This window comes from Phyllostomus discolor, chromosome 10, assembly GCF_004126475.2.
Source record: "Phyllostomus discolor isolate MPI-MPIP mPhyDis1 chromosome 10, mPhyDis1.pri.v3, whole genome shotgun sequence".
NCBI lineage: Eukaryota > Metazoa > Chordata > Mammalia > Chiroptera > Phyllostomidae > Phyllostomus > Phyllostomus discolor.
In genome coordinates this window covers 53518293-53541633 of record NC_040912.2, presented here as the reverse complement: position 1 = coordinate 53541633, position 23341 = coordinate 53518293, and the positions used below count along the sequence as shown (strand labels likewise).

The 23341-nt window shown below is 38.8% G+C and overlaps 2 protein-coding genes and 1 long non-coding RNA gene across 3 annotated transcripts in view; 1 reads left to right on the top strand and 2 right to left on the bottom strand.

The window, feature by feature from the left end:
- Positions 1-18034, bottom strand: part of SUGCT (succinyl-CoA:glutarate-CoA transferase) — a 996774-nt gene extending 978740 nt beyond the window's left edge. Inside the window, 1 exon segment of the mRNA XM_028526030.2 lies at positions 17831-18034. Coding sequence (XP_028381831.2) covers positions 17831-17930 — 100 coding nt within the window. The 5' untranslated portion in view covers positions 17931-18034.
- Positions 1528-4299, bottom strand: LOC118497131. The gene is made up of 2 exons (XR_004899676.1): positions 3572-4299; positions 1528-2731 (listed from the first exon to the last, which is right to left on the bottom strand). It is a non-coding gene; the product is annotated as an uncharacterized LOC118497131 (long non-coding RNA).
- A 79-nt stretch (positions 18035-18113) lies between the features above and the next one.
- LOC114507628 (M-phase specific PLK1 interacting protein) lies at positions 18114-20919 on the top strand. Its single transcript, XM_028525542.2, has 2 exons — positions 18114-18701; positions 19779-20919. Exons 1-2 carry the CDS (start codon positions 18363-18365, stop codon positions 19977-19979), a joined length of 540 nt encoding a protein of 179 aa, XP_028381343.1. The 5' UTR covers positions 18114-18362; the 3' UTR covers positions 19980-20919.
- The last annotated feature ends 2422 nt before the right edge of the window (positions 20920-23341 follow it).

Below are 23341 nucleotides of genomic sequence, written 5' to 3'. Positions count from 1 at the left end.
AGTGGGAGACATTACCAAGGGGCATGTGGAAACTTTTGGGGATAAAGAAAATGCTATCCTGAGTCTAGAGATGGTTTAAAGGGTATAACATATTATGTGAAAAGTTATTAATTTGTACACTTTAAATAATTTACTGTCAATTATATTTCAATAAAGTTTTAAAAATTCCTCTAAAGACAGACTTTATTTTTTAGTTTTAGATTCACAGTAAAATTAAGCAGAAAGTATAGAGAATTCCCACATGTCCCCTTCCCCCCACATATGTACAACATTCCCCATTTCAACACCCTACACCATAATGGTACATTTGTACAACTGATGAACCTACACTGACACATCACTATCACTCAAAATCCATAGTTTATACTAGGGTTCACTCTTGGCATTGTGTATTTTGTGGGTATGAACAAATACATAACAACATACCTTTATCATTATAACACTATACAAAAATTTCACTGCCCTAAAAATCCTGTGTTCTGCCTATTTTATCAGTTTCTCTACTCTAACACCTGGAAACCAACCTTTTCACTGTATCTATAGTTTACCTTTTTCAGAATATCATATAGTCAGAAGCCTACAGTAGGTAGCCATTTTAGATTTGCTTCTTTCACTTGGTAATATGCATTTAAGTTTTCTTCATGGCTGGCAGATCATTTTAGTTCTGAATATTCCATTACCTGGATATACCCCAGTTTATTTATGTCACTTACTGAAGGACACCTTGGTTGCTTCTATGGTTTGGCAATCATGAAGAAAAGTGATATAAACATTCATGTGCAGGTATTTGTGTAGACATAAGTTTTCAACTCATTTGGGTAATTATCAAGAACTAAGATTGCTGGATCATATGGTAAAAATATGTTTAGTTTTCAACTCTATCTTCCAAAATGAAGACCATTTTGCATTTCATTGCATTTTGTAATGAATGACAGTTCCTCAGTTCAATACATTCTTCAAAAACCTCAATGTAGTTCCATCTAGCTAAGAATGGGATAGGAATGAGGGTTACAGAAGTCACACATTTACATTTATACCATCACAGGCTTGGGATGGATCATAAGGGGTACAATGACTCTTACCTAGGGGGTAACCCAAACCTCACTGCTCTAGTAGAGAAGACTGGAAGTCCATACAGTGAGCATTCTCTCCTTGAAATAAGCCAATTTATTATTTTACAAAAATAAATTGCTGTGACAACAACAGGAAATGTGTGAAGGCCATGTCACTGGTGCATTATTTTCATGGAAGCACACTAATGTGGGAAAACAAATTATATTCAGAAGACAAATTAATGAGCAAAGGATCAGAAAAAAGGAAAACAGCTAAAACAATGTTTAATGTGGTAGACTGTTACAGCAATGGCCTCCACAAATCACACTTCCAGATACCTACACCCTTGTGTATTCCTCTTCCATGTTGACTCTGGGTTTGGACATTTGTCTTGCTTTAGCCAATGGAACATTAGCAAACTTGATACCAGCAGAGGTGGGTAAGTGCTTGCACAGTTGGGCTTGACTTTTTGGAATGCTTCCCCCTTCATATAAAGAATCACAGGATGAAAGAATAGAGCCTCAGCCACCCCAGTCATTGCAGCTGTACCAGCTGAGGCTCCAAACATGTGGGTGAAGTCATCTTAGAACACCCACCTCCAGCCATGTCAATGAGTTCCAGTTAGTCCAGCAGAATAACCAGAGAACTTGGAGAACAAATAAGCCATTGTTGTTTTAAATCACTAAGTTTTGAAGTGGTTAGTATTAAATAAATGGATATAATGACTTATGTGGCAAAGAGAGCCTATCTTGTCAGCCAGAGGGATCCTTTTTAAAATGTAAAATACATAATGTAATTCCCCTGCTCAAATTGCTGTAATGGCTTTCTACCAAACTTAGAATGAAATTCAGTATCTTACTACAGCCTATAGATCCTACTTGTTCTGGCCCTTGGCTACCTCTCCAACTTCATTCCTCATCACTCTATCTCTCACTCTTCTCCAGCTACATTAGCTTTCTTGCAGTTCCTTGAACACACTGTACACATTTCTGTTTTAGGGCCTGTGGTAGAATCAGAGATGTACCACTCAAATTACCCTTCCAAGAAACAGCTTTCTACCATCTAGAAAAAGCATGGTTAGCTTACAATTTCCAGTGTTAGCTGCACCAAGGTCCATCTGCTTCATCTGAAAGAGCACACTATCCTTAGGGTAGCCCCTGGTCAAATAACTGAGCAAAGTTATCCCTAGACCTGAACACTTCCTCCACACATATGCAGGTCTTGATCATTAAAATTTCTGCTCAAATAGCACACTCTCAAAGAGATGTTGCCGAATATAAAATAGCACCCTTTTCAATCTCTATATCTGCTTTAGTTTCTTGAAAGTTATAATTTATTTATTTTATCACTGTCTTTCCCACTAGAGTGTAACCTCAATGAGGCAGGACTCATCTGTCTTAAATCCCCATGCCCAGAACAGTGGCTGGCACACAGTAAGCAATCACTAAGAATTAGTAAAGATCACTCTGTGAGAGTAAAGGAAGGAAGAAAAAAGCCATACTTGAAAATTAGTATGTTCATTGCAATAAATTGAATGTTTGTGTCCCTCCAAAATTCCTATGTTAAAATTCTAACCCCCAATGTTAGGGAATCAGGAGATGGGGCCTTTGGAAGGTAATTAGATCATGAGGGTAGAACAGTCAGGAATGGAAGGGACTCCAACAAACTTCCTTATCCCCTCTCTGTTGGGGACTGCCCTGCCTGGTCTCAGAAAGCTGTAACCCCCTGTGACTTAGGCTGAGTGAAAGACCTCCGGACCAGGAGCCACTAAGGAGACAAAACTTATTTCCCTGGTATGAACGTGCCTGTTCTAATGCCTGACTTCCCTTTTGCATGATCAGCAGTCAATGACGGGTAACAATTCTCTAAGAAAGAGAATGAATCTAAGACAGATGTGATCCTGTGAGAATGCCCTAAGGGAAGAGACTCAGGGCTGTGGATAAGGAGGGATGATAGCAACCCCCTTGGCTTTGTCAAAGCCTGAGTCCTTGTGAAAAATCTAAGTCTCCTGGCTGCCTTTGTCTTCTCTGTTAACTCAGGCCTGCAGGAAATAGAAGGGTAGAAGGAGCGGTGCAGCCCAGACAGTGTCTTGCATATTCTATGTCCCAGGCCTGATTACCCCGGGGCCCGCTGTTTCCACTGTGAGATCTGTTTGCTGGAGGATGTTATTAGATTAGAATTTGAAGGCACAGACAGGAAACCAAAACTACCCTTTGAGCTCTGTTAGATAAAACCCCAATCTCTGCCCAGAATCACAGCAGGGATTCTGTCTGCACCTTTGTAAGTCACCTACTTCTTTTGATCTTTTCAGCCAGACTGTGAATCCACAAACTAAGTCTGTATTCTCGATAAAAATCTGCTTGGGAATGGAGACAAGGCCCTCTCCCCACCAGAGAGAGTGGCCATTCAGTTTTTACTTCCTCACAGAAACTACTTGTCTCTGTGTATGTCTTTCTCATGTTTTGACGAGCCATCCGCAGCGTTCTGCGCTCACTGCCGGCCAGTGAGCACGTGTCACCTCTCCACCATGCAAAGACAGTGCAAGAAGTTGGCAGTCCTCAACCTAGAAGAGGACCACACCGTAATCTAACTGTGCTGGCACTCTAATGTCAGACTTCCAACCTCCAGAACTGTGAGAAACAAATTTCTGTTGTTTATAAGTATGTGGTATTCTGTTATAGCAGCCCAAACTGAGATCATTAAGAGGCCAGAATCCTCAAGGTCATGCAGCTAATTTTTCTCTCATCTGTACAGGGCTTGAATACAGTAGAAAGAAACAGTTAAAGAGACAGCAAAAATGCTCTGCCAAAAAGAACAATGGGGATTTGAGTATACAGGTAAGCTTAGAAGCTAAAATAGAAACTAACATTAGAGGACAGGAAAGTGCACAAGAATGGCAGGAGGAAAATTACCAGAGAAAAAATGTCAATAAGTGAGATAGCTAAAGAACAATTTAAAAAACAGGAGTAGTTAACAACTGATTTTAAGTTGTACATTGGAATCTGTCCAAAGTCACCAAGCTGGTTCAGTAAAGCCTGGCACAAACCCAAGTGCCCTATGTGAGTTGTTCTCAAAAATCAAAGAAAAGAGGCTGAGTTCCACAACTGAGTTGGTGCTGGGGCAAAAGGAATAGAATACATGTAGACAAGGACCTGAGTGAAAGCTTCCATTAAAAACACTTGTTTCACCCTGGCTGGTGTGGCTCCATGGATTGAGTGCCTGCCTGTGAACCAAAAGGTTGCCAGTTCAATTCCCAGTCAGAGCACATGCCTGGGTCCCAGATGGGGGCATGTTGGAGGCAACTGATCTATGTATCTTTCACATATCAATGTTTTTCTCCATCTCTTTCTCCCTTCCTTCCCCTCTAAAAATAAATAAAATCTTAAAAAAAAAAAAACTGCCCCTACTCTGTGCTAATCAATCTATGATTAATTCATGATGAGAGGCATCATATTCTTTCTTCTACAAGTCCATGATCTACTGGGGAAAATTAAGATGTGCCACTAATGCAATGATTAAAATTATTGTCCCTAGGTTCAAACTGTTACTATCTACTAACTTGTGACCTAACTCTATTTTAATTTTCCCATTTGTAAAATAGGGATAATACTGGTACCGGTTTTACAGGGTTACTTAAAAATTAAATGAAACAATGCCTCATGCGCATTTAGCCATGGTGCTCAGTAAATATCAGCTACTGTCAATATTATTTCTATCTTCTCCTAACATTTGTCCTTGTGTTCTTTAATTCAATGTCATTTCCCACCCACTCAGTTACACAAGTCAAAATCCAAACCAAAATCCTTGAATTCTTCTTCTCTCATCCCTCAAATTTAGTTAAGAACAAATTACTATTCGTTTCCAAAAAATATCTCAACTACCTTCTCTTTTTCCCATCTCTACTGCCACCACCATAGTTCAGATCACCATCTACTCTCCCCTGAATTACCCAACAACCTCCTAAATTCATCTGCCAGTCTCCAATCTTGGCTTTCTTCACAACACTGTCCCAAAATTACCTCTCAAAATGCAAATCAGTCTAATCTTTTCTACCTTATCTGTTTCTTAGTCCTCTCTTCCCTCTTGGTTAATGCCATCAACCACCACTCCAAGACACAGTTTAGAGATCTTCCTAGACATGTCCTCTTCTTCACTCCCCATATTCAATCAGCCATCAATTTTCTATTAAATCTCCTTCTCTATTCCTCTTCAGTTCCCTGGTTCTAATTCATCATTCTCTGTCCCAACTGCCCACAAAAGTATCTTAACCTAGCCCTGCTTATCCTCTGTCCCCACCAATCCATTCTAAACACTGTTTCCTGAGTAATTTTCCAAAATGAAAAGTTCATTATGTCATTCTATTCTTCATTCACGGACTTTTCCCTCACAGAGTGTACAGTCCTAAAGAAGCAAATGAGACTATTTATTATTCATATTTTCATTCTTTTCCCTCCTGTCCACCTTTCCAATTTCAATCTGCAAAAATAAGAAACAAAAAGTTAAAAAAGAAAAAATAAAGGACTGTATTACCAGCCATACTTCTTTCAAATCCTTTGTACTTCTGGGCCTTTTCACATGCTCTTTTCTCTGCCTGGAATAATTTTCTGCCCTTCCTCATCTAGACAAGTACTTCCATCTTTGATAATTTAGCCTTCCTTGGAAATTATTCCTGCTTAGGAAAGCATCCTGAGTATGTCTCTATTAGTAACACTTATATGAATTATAACTAACCAGTTAGTTTCAATCACATTATAAACTCCTGAGAAGAGATACTTTTATTCTGCATTTACAACGTCAAGAATTAGTGCCTCACATGAAGTAAGAGCTCAATAAATGCTTCTGGAAGGAAAGGAAGGAGAGAAAAACGAAGAAAGGGGAATAAAAGACAAAAGGTCAGTCCTAGGATTTTGCCCCAATGTATTAATAGATTGCCACAATGGGGCATTGTTAAAAAATATGTAGTCCCATTAGAGCCATATTATAACCATGGTTTCTTGGTGTCCAAGGTGGACACCACAGGCTTTTTATAACCTAATCTCAGGAGTGACCTACTATCACTTCTGCCATATGCCATTCATCACATATACCAACTCTGATACAGTATGAGGAGGGTATATACAACAATGTGAGCATCTGGAAGTAGGACTTGTAGCCAACTTGGAAACTGGCTAGTAACACCCACTGTAGTTTTGATTTGTATTTCTCTGACAAATGATGTTAAGCACTTTCTCATATGCCGACTGGGCATTTTTAAACCTTTTAATGAAACATCTATTCAAAACTTTTCCCCATGTTTAATTGTTTTCCATTACCTACCATTTAGTACCCTTACCATCCTGGTCATTTAACTCAACACACTACAACATAAACATCAAACGATAAACAGAGGCTACTGAGTTTTGTCCCCTACAAAATCAGCTGCCCAATGTCAAATTCATAACTACTCATAACCTATTATTCAACCCATCTCTTCCCAAAACAACTATTCCAAATCTCCTTCACTATTGACAAGCATCCAAATCCCTTTCTTCTTGAGCCTGCCTTTAAAATAATCTTACTGGGGCCCTGGCTGGTATGGCTTAGTGGATTGAGTGGCTTTCTGAGGAATATGTTCAACCAAAAAGATGAAAAAGAAATAAAATGACATGGAATCCAAAAAAACAGAAATTCCAAAGGAGGAGAGGGATGAAAGGACTCCTCAGAATGACAGTAAAGATACTAACATAATGATAATAAGAGAAGTAAGTCAGATGGAAAAGGACAAGATGAACAAACAAAAATCAATGAGACAGATATGGTGGTTAGCAGAGGGGAAAGGAGCAGGGGTAGATTGAAGCTGACTAAATGGGGGCCAAATATATGGTGATGGAAACAGACTAAATTCTGGGTGATGAGCACACAGTGCAGTACACAGACGATGTATCATAATCATCAAGTATATTGAAGCAAGTAAAACAGGACTTGCTTCAGCATGGCTCTAGTGCCGACAGAGTCCACCCCTTGAGTGTGTAATTTGTAGAGGTGGTTAGGTCATGCTCCACTGGGTATACTGGTTCTATAGCCCCGCTGGAGACAAAGGCCAGCCACTGCCTGTGTCCTATTCACAAACACCCAGAATGAGCCACAAAGCACCTGCAGGTGGTTGTCACTTGTTGGACTTGAAGGTGCCCGGGGAAAGCCAAGCTGCAAACCAAGGCCAGCTGCTCCTAGTGCCAGGCTTGGAGCTACTTGACAAGAGGTATACAACACACCAAAGGTATTTGGGGTTTGTGGACTTTTAAGAAATATTAGGCAATTCTACAGCATTTGCCAAGACAGGCCATTTACATGGAAACACCACTGAAAATGGCTTGGGTAGGCCCAAATTTGGGGCAAGGCAAGGACTCAGTGAATTGCCAGAACAGGGCAAAGGGTGTTAGTCATTTTGTTGGAAACTCAAATATGGCAACCTGCAGGGGGAGGGCTCAGTAAAGAATCAATGGCCTCTGTCTGCACTACTGTCTAGGAGAAAGCTGCCCCTCTGGCCCTTGTCCTGAAGCAACACAATTCAATTCTTCCTATATGGTCCTGGTGCTTTTCAAGCTGCTGCCCTAGTATTGAAGGTCCCAGTACTAGGACAATACTCACTAGATAGTGAGTCCCAGTAAGTCCATGCGTGGGCCCTTGAAAAAGAAAGCCTGGGACTCCAGAAGCCCTCTGTCTCACCCAAACACAATCGATGCTGGTCTTCATAGCCAGAAGTTATGGGACTTCTCTTCCTGGCGCTGGAACCCTGGGTTGGGGAGCCTGGGGTGGGACTGGGACTCCTCACTCTTCAGGGGAGACCTCTGCAGCTAAGGTATCCCTCCAGATTTTTAACTGCCACATATGGGTATGAGAGCAGCCTGTTCCACATCTCTGCTCCTCCTACTAGTCACCTGGCTTCTCTTCTGAATGTCCTTAGTTATAAAACTTCTATTCACCTAGATTTTATGTGGTTTCCAACGACAGTTTTTCTGTACTTCAGTTGTTATTTTGATGTGGTCATGGGAGGATGCAAGTACCCCATTTACCTACTCTGCCATCTTGATCACAAGCTCCTTCTAAATTTTACTTCATTACAAACCTATGAAGAAAAGTCTAAATTTCACTAATGCCATCTTACAAACCATAGTAAGTTAGGAAAATTTTGTTTAATGAAAGTAATTTTAAACAAAATTCATTTAACATCAGGTTTTACTTTTATTATCTAAGAAGAGATCCAGAAAGCACTTCTAAAACACAGTTAAGTCAAAAGTAATGAATGAGTTAAACACTTAAGAGACTGGATTTAATTCCCTGCTCCACTATTTACTAACCAAGTGACTTTGGGCAAAGTAACTTACCTACTTAGAGCTTCAGTTTCCTCATTTGAAACATTTGTATCACAGGACATGCAAGGATTAAATGAAATGTATTTAAAGTGCTTAGTATACTTCCTGGCATATAATAAATGCTCATTAAAAGCTGACAATTGCTATCATCATCATCAATGTATATGTATTATACAGTCATTTTAAAGCAGGTAACTTAAAAGTAGGTATTAAAGTAGGTAACTTAATCCAGATAGAAAATAAGAAAAATATATGATTATTTGAAGGACAAAAAAAATGATTCTCAATACTCTATACTTATAAAAGGACATCAACAGCTGTTTTTCCTGTTTTTGAAAGACCAGAATAGGCTGGACGGAAGTGAGGGGTAATTGTCAGGTGAAAAACAGTTGGAAAGGGCATCATCAATTATAATTTGTTGATATATACTGAGCAACTTGTGTATCACTCTATCTTATTTGGCCTCTACGATAGAAAGCTATTATGATACAGCTGAGCAACCATGCAAACAAGTATAATTAAAATGAAGCTTGGCCTTAAGGCTTCCAGGACACAAATAAACTTCAGAAGCACCATGGTAGAGACAACTGACAGATGCCCACACAAGTGGTTCACCTGTATGAAAGCAATCATGGCATCCCTCCCCACCATACTAGTCAACTACTATAATGTTTTTAAAAAAATTTTTAAAGGCTAGTCATAAAACAAACTGTTAAAATATCAATAGCAAATGTGATATACACCAAAAGGATTTTTTAATTTGATGTTTTACAAAGAACCTGACTACCAGAACCTAGAAGTGAGAAAGGAGATGGATGTTTCTTCAAGGTGCTACCTACCATACAGGGGCCTAGTTCTGAGCAGGCCTGCCTAGGGTCAGCTGGTAGTGTGTGGTTTCTTGATTTCATGTAGGAAAGATTTCACAACACAAGTCCAGGTGACTATAAGGGCTGTCAACAGGAAGCAGTTACTGAAGAGATACCCTCCTCCCTCATCACCCCTAAAAGATTTTAGGGATAGAAGTCTCTGAGGGGTGAATGAGACAGGATAGTAAGAAGGTAGAAAAATTCCTTGGCAACTGGAACAGGAAAACTGAGACAGATAGCTGAACAAACTGGCTAAGCAATTTACAGCCAAATACAGGTCACCTCCCTAGAGATAACATCTAGGACTCAGTTGAGTTTCAGCTCCAGACCCACAAAAGCAGCAGAATCAGTTAGGCAACACCAGGACCAACTACAGTGACTAATGCCCCCCTGCCTTGGCACTTACCAATCAGTAAAGACTACAACCCTGAAAGGGCACACCTGGAAAACTGATGAATATTCTGCTGAAACCCTCCCCTAAGACCTCCCCTAAGATTCATGCCTGCAAAAAAGAGACAACCAGTGCCATTCTCTTTCAATTTTTTTTCTTCCCCTCTGCTTTCTTCACAAGCACACTCTTCCTAAACTCTAAGGTAAAGAACAGCTAGCTTTGTCCCAGGCTAATCTGAACGTGTCCCCAAAGCCCCCTTTTCTCTGACTTCCCAGTGAGCTAAGGCAGCCCAGCCTGTACTCTCCTGTTGCTTGTATGCTAAGCCCTTCTTTGTCTTACTGTCCCCAGCTTTAATAAATGGATCCTTATAGTCATCTGGACTCATGTGTGAAACCTTTCCTACACGAAGTCAAGAACCCACACACTACTGGCTGGCAGACCACCCCTGTGCAATAAATAACAAAAGCATGCTCTCTTCATCAACTGAGGCTTCATTCAGAATAGTTAGCAGAATGCTTTCTTTCTAGCACACATTAAAAATCTTGAAAGAAGTTCTGTTTGTAATTGTAAAGTTTGGCAGGTAATTTTAGAAATTTAGGGTACTTGGAAAATTAGTATCCGGTGAAAGACGTTCCAGGGAAATTAAAATTTTTGAGCTGTAAAAAGGTAGTGGGGAAGTGATGCATACATTATAAAGCAATTAAACCATTTAAAGACAGCCAGAGAACAAGAACATAATTTATTTTTTTAAAACCTTTTTTTAAAAAGATTTTATTTATTTCTTTTTAGAGAGGGAAGGGAGGGAGAAAGAGAGAGAGAGAAACATCAATGTGCGATTGCTAGGGGCCGTGGCCTGCAACCCAGGCATGTACCCTGACTGGGAATCGAACCTGCAACACTTTGGTTCGCAGACCGCGCTCAATCCACTGAGCTACACTAACTAGGGCCAAGAACATAATTTATAATAATTTATAATTTGTCTTCTGTTGACACCCAGTTTCTTAAGACTAACCTTCCTTTGAAAGAACTTGGTTACTGTGGAATTTGCAAACAAACAGGTTTTGGAACTGTTAGATGCTACTATGTTAATGAAAGCTTGAGAAATTTATAGAAAGAAGGGTGCAAAGGGAACAGAAAAAGACTTTTGAATCATGGGTAAAGCATGCCACAACCAAAGTACAACTCAGTGCTAATCCCAAATCTCTGCTCTTCTACAGTTCCAACTTCCTTTGCTATTAGGTTAGGCCAAATGCCTGGATTCTGGCCAGTGAAACATAGAGACAAGTAATATAAGCCAATTCCAAGCCTAACTCTTAAAAATATCCCATGAAAACCTCCAGGCCTCTATTCTCCTGCTGCTTGTGACTTTAGAGGATACAAGTTTCAAACTGTGAAGCTATACATGCAAGAACAGTGTGTTTATTGTTTGTATAAAGCCTTTCAGATTGTGGGCTAATCTGCACCATAGCACAACCTATCCTGTTGTGACAAATAAAGATGCCAAGCCCTGGAAGAGAAATAGTAGGTAGCCTGTGAGCAATTTCACAGCCTTAAAGCCAACAAATGGGAGTCTATTTTGGGGGTAGACTGTTTTATTGTCCCTTTATTGGCAGTCCTCACACTGAGATATGTGAAGACTTTTCTAAAACATACTGAATCATTTTAAAGAAACCAATTTCCAGGCATTCAACTTCTATATATATTCTTCCTAAAATTAATCAGGCTAACTGATTAAACTTTCTTTCACAATAAGCTTTCTCCCATGAGACAAAATGAAAACATTTCTCACACATTGCAGATCTTACTCTCACCTTAGTTCATGTAAAATTTACTTAAGTACTAAAAACTTTTAAATATCAACCTAATATATGCAAAGGATTGTTTTTGAAAACTCATTTAGGATACAGACTGCTACTATAGATTATGTGAAAGGGTAGAAAAGCAGTTCCAGTTTACAGACTTTATAAATTTCACTTACTCATTTTAAAACAAAAATTTGTGTATGAAAAACAACATTCATACTCTTACTTTTCTTCATATAGAAGTAGTCTGTCAGCAATATTATTTTCTTTTTTTTTAAAGAAATTTTATTTATTTATTTTTTAGAGAGAAAGGAAGGAAGGGAGAGAGGGAGAGAAACATTAAAGTATGGTTGCCTCTTGCCCAGCCCCTGCTGGGGACCTGGCTGGAAACCTAGGCATGTGCCCTGAATGGGAATCGAACGGGTGACCTTTTGATTTGCAGGCAAGCACTCAATTCACTGAGCCACACCATCCAGGGCAATTTTATTTATTTTCAATGGAAACTTTTACAAGTATGAATTAATGTATTCCAACTGTTTTTGTCCTGTTTTTTATCTGGATATAGATGATTAGTCTACAAAGAAATAAATATACATAAAACATTTTGCTGGTGCTTAATGACTATAAACAATATATACATGCTTAGAACTGAAAAGATCATCAGAGTTTGGCTCTTTGGTACTCTTGAAAATAAATTGTTTCTAATACTTGCTTTATCAATGAGAACATCACTTAAGTGATACTTAAGTGGTCTAATGTGCTCAGTGAAGGCTTAACCCTATCAATGAGTAAGCTAATCACCTCCAGAAGATGTAGCTAACAATAGAACCTCTATAAGAAAAACTGAGACAATCTGAAAATATTTCTCTATATAGAAATTATTAATACATTCTCTTGTCCTAGGAATGTTTTACATTGAAAATACGTTAATATCTATATTTATTCACAATAGCTAAAAGTAGACAACAAGCTTTCTAGAGCAGAGATAAGTTAGTATTATTTATATCAAGAAATGCAACACCTTTCCCCATAGCTAATGCGAGCCAGTTGTTAGGCCTTCACATACAGGGGCTGAGCCACAAGAAAATGTCCCCAAAATTATAAATCTGGGAGTCTGTATAAAATAGCTACATTAATACCCTCAGGGTAAGCAAATTCTTCTTGGGAAGAAAGGGGAAGGTGTCTCGGTTCCTGCCCTTTGGAATGAAAGTAAATTTCTCCAGGGGGGAGATAAACTTGATTGGTTTTACAATCTCAATCTGGAGAAATGTCTCCAAGGCTCTGGGTTTCATACTCCTTTGAAATATAAACATAAGCTTCCTGGGAATTCCCTAACAATCTATTCAGTCATTTTTTAATTTCCAAGGCTTGTTCTTTTACCTAGGTTCCAGTTTTCTTAGTTTATAAAGCCCTGACCATGCAGAAACATAAAAATATTCACTACTTGATAATACACAGTAAAATTAACCAAAGTATTTATATTTTCCGTACTCATTATGACCTGACATCTCCTAAAATATTGCCTTTCAAACCCTTTCTGATGAACCCTGGAAACTCCACAGAGGTGCCCCAGAAGCTTCTTTTCAGAGGGACAGTTAAAGTGGAGGTACAGGGAGAGTAGGGCTGTGGGACCCCAACTCCTGCCTCAAACATAGTCCATCTGGACTTATATTTTAAGCCTCCAAGATGGTTTTTTGAAGCCTATACAAATATATGTGTGTGTATATATATACAAATATATATACATATATATATATATATTTTAAATCCAATGAAAAAAGAAAGACCAAAAATTGTAGATAACCTAAGATCCTCAGTTTTACAGAAACAAAGTTTCATTTACATTTATAATTGCCTTGCCTTGGTACTCTTACCTACATTAGTGTCATTAAAAAAAGAAACAACAAGCCAAAATGGAGTTACTTTTGCTAAGTCACATCACCTAACTGCAGTTTCAGCATTTCCCAGGAGGGGAATTTTAAACCAGTCTGGAATTTCTGGATCTATACTAGTGAGGTAATCTGCATGACAAAACTCCTGCCATTCATTCCATTTCCCCAAAAGAAAATGACCTGGCCTAAAAATAATCCTTTCTTTTCTTTTGCTACTAACTCTCCCGCCACACCCTTCTGCCTATTTAAAAAAACAAACAAACAAAAAAAAAAAACCAAAACTTGTATTTTGTACTACCCCCTCAGAGTACCCTTATAGTTGCTAGATGGAATGAAGCCCAATTTATGAATACCTTAATAAAGCCAATTAGATCTTCATATTTACTAGGTTGAACTTTATCCTTTAACAGTGTAAACCACACCACCGCAAAGTTAACCAATTATTCCCGGAGTTCCATACAGCTCACAGGTACTCAGAAAGTTTCTTGATATTCTCTGTTAATGTCCTCATATCCATCATTCCAATTCACTTTTCTTCCACCAGGTAATCCAACATAAAACTTTCTCCCTTCCCCTCATCTCTTTTCCTGAACCCACCTGTATACATAAATTCAATATGTCAGCACAAATATCCAAACCTGCTGAACATTTATGAATTTATTTGACCCAAACTGATGACAATGCCAGGGAGCAAAATCTTAGCAGACTGAGAAAATGCTCTAAAGAGTGGTAGTTTTGCAGTTTATTTTGTAAAGCACAATCAAAGAAGGAGATGTAAGGGTGGTAACATGAAATCCATTGATGGTAGATTAGGAAGGCAGGAGAAAGCAAAGCGACTGGATGAAGAGTAAAGCTGAGGTAAAAATACTTCTTTCACACCTGTCAGTAAGGGACAGTTAACAGTGAGCATTTACAAGACGTAGAGATGGTATCCGGGCAACAAGATGACAATAGCAGGTTGTGGGTCTTGTGCTCTCATGCCCTGAGGGGTTCTGAGGGTCTGTTATTTTAGATGCAAAATAAACAATTGACAGATTTACCTTTGTCAAGGAAGGTGAGGGACTAGGATGTGGTTACCTTCCATGACTCATTTTTAATTAGGATTTTTATGTTCAGGCCATCTTATGTGGTTACTTTGTCTCTGAGTTTGTGAGGCTCACAGGCCTCACCTGAACTTGTCAGGTTTAGTATGTGGCCCCTTTGTCATCCACAAATATAAATACAGGATGTGGCAAAAGTAGGTTTACAGTTGTAAGTGCACGAAACACAGAATTATTGTGTTATTATTTTCTATTCTTATTTTCCACACACACAACTGTAAACCTACTTTTGCCCCAGCATGTAAATATATAAGGATCTTAGAACCTGCAATCCCAGGCTAACACTTGGATATAGCTACATTTATAAAAATTCAATATTAAGGATAAACCTACAAATCTCTAAATCTAAAGTAACATGCTACCCAATATCACTTTCAAAATTTTGCATGATTATTTATCTATTCCATTTTTCAAAGGACATACTGTCAATTCATATTCTTTACTTAGGATAAAAAAAGAGTAACAAAAACAATTGCTTAGAATTCAAGAAACCCAAGTTCTGGTCCCACCTCTGCTTGCAATATGAGCTTAAGCAAATCACTTAACTTTTCTTGGCCAATCCCTCATCTGTAAAAGACAAGTGGCCTATTCTCAGAAGTGATCCAAGTAGACTCTGCAGTTGAGGAATAGAGTGAAGAAATAAAATGTAATCACTATATTTAGTTAAGCTGCTAAATTACTAAAATCAGGTAGGTTGAGGTAGGAGGAAACTATTCTAGTCAGTAATCATCTGATTATCCCCTGACAGACCAAGGAAAGAGTGTTCATATATACAGACCATATGACATATATTATTCAGATTGTAGGTCATCTAGAGCAGCCATTTTCAATCTTTCTCACCTCACAGCACACATAAACTAACTACTAAAACTCTGCGGCAAACCACAAAAAATATATTTTTTGCCAGTCTCACAAAAAAATAGGTATAATTTTGATTCATTCCCAACAGACAACTGTTGTCATTTTTTAATTTGACAATTGAAGGGGAAAGAGGACAGTGCCCCTGACTAAATAGTCAGGCATTGCATGTTTTAATTCTTGCATCACCGCAGTGTCCCTTGGCACACCAGTTGAAAATCACTGTAAAGGACTGCCATCTTTGGCCAAGACAGAAGCTAAGAATGCAGGACTGATTCTTCCCAAGAATGTACTTTTTACTATAAGAACTGTGGACGAAAAGGGGGTCACATACTAAACCTGACAAGCTCAGGATATGCCTGGAACAAACTCAGAGACCAAAACTAACCTCACAGCATGGTCTGAACCAGTTAGGAATAAAAATTCCTAACTGAAAGCAAGTCTTGAAGGGTAATCACATACTCTACCTTAAGTAATGTTTTCTTTTTTGCATCTCAAATAACATACCCTTGAATGTCAGAGTAACTCCTTTTTTTTTCCCAGACCCCTCAGGGCATGAGAGCACTAGACCCATATTGCTATCTTGTTGCCCAAATACCACCTCTATGTGTTGTAAATGTTAATTGTTAACTATCCTATACCCAACAGTGTAAAAGAAGTATTTGTTTCTCAGTTTTACTCTTTATCCAATCACTTTGCTTTCTTCTGCCTCCCTAAATCTACCACAAGTGAATTTCATGTATCGGCCCTTATGTCTCCTCTTTTGATTTTGATATAGAAAATAAACTGCAAAACTGCTACTCATGGGAGCATTTGCTCACTCTGTTGAAACTTTGCTTCTGGCACTGTCCTCAGTTTAGTTCAAATAAACTTATAAAAATTCTTAACAGGTTTTGATGCTTCTTACATTGACAGAACTCTGAGCTTTCCTTTCTTCTTCAGAACACTGGGTATTGCCTAGTCATGCTCCCAATTTGCAAACCTGAAGACCCTTGAATAAATCTTTACCATTTATTTCTAGCCAAAGCCTCCAGACTCTTTTTAGTTCATTCAACAAGATAATTATCAAAAATTAACTCTCCCTCAATCCTCCTATACACCTGCAAGTGTAGTGAAAGACACAATGTCAATTCTTAACCTACCTTTCAAAATTTTTCCACTGTATTTTTTCCCTCCCCCTTTGCTAATACAAGTTCATGTGTGAAGAAGATAGCACAGTATCATTATGGGGGAAAGTATTCTAGAACTGTAAGCCAAGTAAAATGACAACTTACAGTATTTTACTGAATTCTGCAAAATTATTTGCCAGTTAAAAATTGTAATAAACTTGGCCCCCAGCCCTCCCATTTTTCTGTTCCCTTCCCACAGAAAATGTAGATGGGTTGATGATATAAGTGGGACAACAGGTGAGAATCACTGATCAATATGATATGACCATTCAATAAATATTTGAGCGCTCACTTACCAGGCAGTAATCTATGCACCAAAGGCAGTGTCCAGAATTTTTTTTTTCAGAATATAAGTATTTGATAAAGTGGATAATCTGGGGTCTTCAGGCATCACCAACCTTGATGAGACTATTCTGCTTTGATTGATTCTACAGCTTGCTTCTAAAGGAGAAATTTGGTGAACCAAATTTTCTCAGAATAAACAAGAACAAAACAAAAGCAAAAACGGTGGGTCTCTATTCAGCAAAGATGAAAGCTGAAAAGGCATCACACTTTTTGGCTAAGCATGTCACAAAAACAGAGTGAGAAGGAGCAGCTACAAGAATGTGTATAGGATGAAAAGCACAGGCTACCTATGAGGCTAAGATTGAGTGAGTTTAAAGTTCTTTAAGATTCTGTTTCCTACAAGCTGACTTCAGGATTAATGATTATAACCCCAATTTCTGAAGGAAGAAAGATCTACAAAACTAGTAAATATCAATTTACTACAAATTCTGGGATAGCTGGTACAAAGGCGTGTTTTATTATACATTAGATGTCATTCCTCAATTATCACACTTTTCTTCATATTTGACTGTGAAACAAGATCTGAAGAGCTGTGGCCAAATTTTGCTCTTTGAAAATCAGTATCCCTGCTTCCTAGCCTGCTAATCCAAAGAAGGGAATAAAGTCCAGCATTTGTTTGCACAACCTCTCCAAGTTAAAGATACAATCTGAAAACCCCCTTCTAAACTCCGGGTGTACATTTTTGAAGTTATTTAAACTTGGGGGACGAGAGGGTAGGGTAAGCAAGAGAGATGAGACGTCCTCCCAGTAAGACTGCGCCGGGAGCGGACCTGCAGCAGCGAGCTACCAGCCCAGGACCCAGAAGCCGGGCTGGGCGACTCTGACTCTACCGCAGCCGGAGAGCGGCAGCCAGGGGCGCGCTGAAGCGGACAGACCAAAGGGCGAGCTGCGGGGTCAGCAGGCACCTCAGGAAAGCTCGGGCGCTCTACTCAGGGGGCCGCCTGAGGTAGGAGGCTGTGTTTGGGATCCCCTTCGCCGCCCAGACCGAGTCTAGGAGGGTACCTGACTTGGGGCGGCCGGTCCACAGCTCCCTCCCGCCGCCCGGGCCGCAGATAAAGCCTGTTCTCCACAGAGCCTTGACCCTCGCCAGCGTCGCCAGCATCGTGAGCCCCTCTGACACTCTAGGTCCCAGCGTTAGAAGAACGCAGGCGCCCTCGAACACTTCAGACCCCACCTCCGGGCCTCCGGCACTGTCGCGAGGGGCGGGGCGTTATGGTTTCTCGTCTGTCTCCGTGGAGTTGTCCGTCTGGTAGGTTTGTCCCGACTGAAAACCCGAGATTGCAAAGCCCGTAGCCAGGAGGGGTGTTCGGCCTTTTCTTTATCCTCTTTCACTGAAATGAGCACAATTTTTACAGAATTCAATAACCCACTTATTCTCCTGCCCGTAGCGGAACGTTTGTGAGGCGGAACCAATATGTTGTATGGCGTTGACAGCCGGAGGACTGTTTTGATAAAGGATCACTAATTCTCTGTGAAGGGTTGGTCGGGACAGTTCCGGGACGCAGCTCTCAGGTTTTCGTCTTCATTTTCGGATATGCACCGACAGAATTTTCGACCCCCGACTCCTCCTTACCCCGGGCCGGGTGCAGGAGGTTGGGGTAGCGGGAGCAGCTTCCGGGGCACCTCGGGCGGAGGCGGACCACGGCCGCCCTCCCCTCGGGACGGGTACGGGAGTCCTCATCACACGCCGTCGTACGGGCCCCTCTGTAGGCCCTACGGGAGCAGCCATTCTCCACGACACGGCGGCAGCTTCCCCGGGGGCCGGTTCGGGTCTCCGTCCCCTGGCGGTTACCCTGGCTCCTACTCCAGGTCCCCCGCGGGGTCCCAGCAGCAATTCGGCTACTCCCCAGGGCAGCAGCACACCCACCCCCAGGTAATAATAGCCAGCGTTTACCGAGCTCTTACTTTATGGCAGGCACGGTACTAAAAATCCCTTTATGTGGGTTATTTTTTTTTTAATCCTCTATGAGATGAGACTCAATTGTTCGCCCCGCTTTGCAGATGAGTAAACTGAGGCTCAGAGAAGTTAAATAACTGTTTTTAGACTACCTGAGAAAGTGGCAGAGTTTTACTTTCTAGAGTCCTCTTGCTTTTAGCACTACGCTGCCACTAATTTACAGATGATTTTCCTAGTTCTCTCTCCTTTGTCAGAGCCCTTGCCAGTTCGTCTCAGCGAATTTATTCTGAGCCCGGGTACCCGAGGGGGAAAAAAACGAATGAATTCCCAGTGTGGAGCTCATCTAGTTTAGAGAGTTATAGGCTGCTGGCACTTTTTTTTTTTTTTTTTTTAACCTTTTCCACCTCTCCCCACTCTTTTATTTTTTTTAACCTCTTCCCATCTTTGCTTTTGAAGTACACTGGCTTTTGCTCCAAGTTTTCTCAAGGAAGAATCAGTTAATAGGGGAAGCTCCCTATTCCTCTCAGGGAGAGTAAATACAGAAGATGAGTATTTCCGGGTGTGTAGGATTTTTGTGGTTTACAACTTGCATATACTCGGTGCATTTTCAACTTTTCTTATGCTAAACCAACCCCATCCCTTTGAGTCGGGAGCTAACGAGACGGGAAGTTTTGTTAATTTAAGTGGAATTCTGAAGCTATAGGATTAAAAAGTTTTAACTTTTTTCCAGAAAAAAAGTATGGAGATTTCGAAGGGAAAAAAAGAAATAAAATTATTTCTTATTTCATCGTCAATCAATAGTTCTGCAAAGTTTGAAAACCTGAAGTATTTGAAGTGGCAGTGGGCATAGAATTAATAAAAGAGCATATCAAATTGTTTAAATACTTTTCAAAAACAAAAACACTGAACTAAAGAAATCATGGACTTTGCATTTGAACATACTTGGCTTCATGGCACAACTTTTAGCTCGCAATGTAATCCTGACTAGCTTTTAAAGAAAAAGTACCAGTGATCTCTACTAAATGTTTTTTTTAACTGATTTTTTTTCTAAAGGGTTCTCCAAGGACATCTACACCTTTTGGATCAGGGCGTGGTAGAGAAAAAAGAATGTCTAATGAGTTGGAAAGTTATTTCAAGCCTTCAATGCTTGAAGATCCTTGGGCTGGCCTAGAACCAGTATCTGTAGTGGATATAAGCCAACAGTACAGCAGTACTCAAACATTCACAGGCAAAAAAGGAAGATACTTTTGTTAACGTTTCTGAAATTCAACTGGAAACTTCATGTGTCAGGAATACCTTGGACAAAATTTTCACTTGTGTACTTAAGTTGAACCCTGACATGGGTCGTCTTGGTATTTTTCATCATATTATATATCGGTATTAGGGAAGACATATGATAGGATAATATGCAATATTTAGCTCTCCAAAAGTGCCTACCACATTTTAGAAGATTTACAGTTTCCAAATACTTAACATTCTTGGTTATATAAATGGACATTTGGCTTTTAATGTTTTAAAATAAAACATTTTGTCTAGTTATATTGTGGTTTTGTCATATGCTAAAGGAGTAGAATTATTAAAATAATGCTTTATAATCAGAATTCATCATTAAATATTTGCTTACTACAGCTTTTGAAAATAAAATAGATAAACCATCTTTTGAACTGTAGACAGTTCTGTATTTGTTTATAATAGGGAAGGAGGAGTAAAGGAAGAGAATAAAAAAGATTTCTGTTCCTTATAACCATTGTTTTATGTGCCTATTTTATGTGATGCTTTTGTGAAAATGCATTGAAATTTGATTGGAAGTTACAGAAACTCACTTAAGCTTAAATAAAAAAGTTTTTTTATACTAACTTTACTGGGAAAGACAAAGACCTACCTGTTTCTTGCATAACTAGTTCAAAGCTATTTTGTCTGAATTTCTCTGTATTTTTCAGTATTGTGGAGTCATTTTCTCTTGAGGCCAAAGAAGATGGCTAGCAGCAGTTTCATATCACTTCCATTGTGAAGAGGATATTTTCCAACTCTGTCAATCCCAGAGCACACAGATTGGCCATGCTTACTTAGATTGTTTTTGTGTAGTCCTGATCCAATAACTGACCAAGGTAGTGAGTTGAGGCCTAATTAGTTTGAACAATGGACCCACCCCTACGATGAGACTCTAGGCCCACCTGGATTAGAGAAGTGGTTTTCCACAGGAAGGAATGATGTGTTTATTTACCTACAGTAATGGAGAGAAAAATATGAAGAGATTTTTTTCCCTGAACCTTTTTTTTTCTTTTAAGAGAGAGAAGGGAAGGAAGAGAGAAATATCGATCAGTTGCCTCTTGTACATACCCCAACCACAGCCTGAACTCCCAATGAAGGCATGTGCCCTGATGGAAATTAAACCCATAATCTTCCAGTCCACAGGTGGATTCTCCATCCAACTGAGCCACACCATCCAGGGTTTTCACAACTATTTTAACAAAATCAACTCTCATCATATCCAGGCTTTTTAATATTTTGAGGTCACAATACATGAAATTAAAGCTAGTTAAAATTTTGTTTAAACATTTCCAGAAATAAATGTCTAAAAATGAAATGGTCTCACCACCTAGTTGAGCTACACCCAATTGTATTTGTTACATTGTCACAGAGACAAAGAAAATGAGGATGGAAGGATTTTTAGATAAATACTCATGATAACCAAGACTACTACTGCCAAGTTACTAGTTGGATGAGTTATTTAACTTTTCTATGCCTCAGTTTTCTCATATGTAAAATGAAGAAATTAATAGTACCCATGTCATAGAGGTGTTGTGTTTGAGAATTAAATGGGTTTACATGTGTGAAACTCAAAGGCCAGAGCCTGGCACATAGTAAGCACTCAATAAATTGTAGCTATTTCTCATTCACCCCTATATCCTTAGCTCTTAGAACAATACCTGGAAAGTAGTAGGTACTTAATAAATATTTGGTGAATTAATGTAGACATTTGATTATATCTACTATATTGCTCTGCCTTTATCTCCTATATATAAAAAAGTAAATACTTTTCCCTTAGTGTATTAAAGGAAATGTCGTTATTCCCTAATATCTTGTCTTTACAGATTTTAGATCATGATGTATAATGAAAATTAGAGCAAATAGAATACTTTTGTAACCCTTTTATGGAACTTTGTAGGTAAAAAATACTTTCTGTAGGAAATGACTTCTGGGAATAATTATTAAAGCATCTCAGAGATCACTGGGTTATTGGCAAAGATAAAAAAGGAAGTCAGGAAGGATATTGTATTAAAGTATTAATATTTGGAAGATTTTCAAATTTTAACTGTTCTAGTTAATAGTTTTTATGCATTTTATTTTGCTATTTTATAAATGTAATGTTAAACAACTAAATGTAAACTTTTTTTCCTGTCAAGTTACCAACATCTACTTCCAGAAGTCTGACTTTCTCTAATTTTTTTAAGAGAAACATTTTTGTTTTCAGAAAAGGTGCATTTCTGTATTGCTCTAGGTAGTTGTGTTTTTGGTTATCGAAGTTCTTTCGACTGATATTTTGGTTTGTTTCTATTATAAGCCTATTTTTATTTAGCTGAGTGAATGAAATGGAATATTCTTTTAAATGAAAAATGATTTTTTTAGTGTTCCAGAGTATACATTTTTACCTCTATAAAAATGCTAAATAATTATGTTAGAGAAATTTATAGTTAAGTTTGCATCTTAAGTATTTATATAATTAAAGAATGGAAAAATAATCTATAGCTATGTCTTCAAACAACAATATTCAATTTCCCAAGGTATATGCAGGCATCAATAATTTTACGGCATCCAGAGCCATATATGCCTAAAGACCATCTCCAAAATCAGTGGCTTATGCCAGTTCTCCATTTCTTTTCTGCCATTGTGTGATCACGCTACCCTGCCTTACAAAAGAAATCTATGGCAGTTACATTTTTCAAAAATTACCCCAACAATATTCCAGGTCCCACATACTCTTCCAGAAACTTGCCACTACCCCATCAAGATGTGGAATTACGTCCCTTCCCTTTGAATCTGCGCAGACCTTTCCTTCCTTTCCACAAGGTAGTGTGGTGGAAGTTCATGTATTTTCGTTAGAGGTCAAGTGTAGTCTTAGAAATGGGTTTTATTGGCCCATTTGGAGGTTTTCAGAATTTAGACGTCAAGTAAGGGAGATAGAGTAATGACAGTTTTTGTTTAATGACTTGCCTTTTTTGTCGCCTGACTATTCAAAACATTTTTCTTGGAGGTGAATAGTATAAAGAAAAGAGATCATAAGGGAAAGGCACCTTTATCTTTAGACAAGTCAGAAGGTTTGCCAGCCTCATCTATCTTAAAATTAGAAAATTTGAGATTAGTGTAAAGAGGATGGATTTTGTTGGCTCTGCTGTAAGCAAACTGTCTTCACCATTATCAATAATAGTCAAGAACCTGATGAATATGTCTAAAACCTGTCTGAGTAACATAATTTGCATGATTTCAAGGAGAAAGTTAAGAGTTTCATATTTATTTCTGACATTAACATTACATCTTCAAGTTGAAAGATCACATTTCAGAGGTAAGTTCATGGTTTTATATTTTCTAGAGCATGTTTCAGATTCTTAGGTAAA

Bases quoted from the DNA above. Each gene is read 5' to 3' on its own strand.
- LOC114507628 (XM_028525542.2), top strand. From the start codon at position 18,363: ATGCACCGACAGAATTTTCGACCCCCGACTCCTCCTTACCCCGGGCCG. The intron at 18,702-19,778 runs GTAATAATAGCC...TTTTTTCTAAAG, and splicing joins AGCAGCACACCCACCCCCAG to GGTTCTCCAAGGACATCTAC.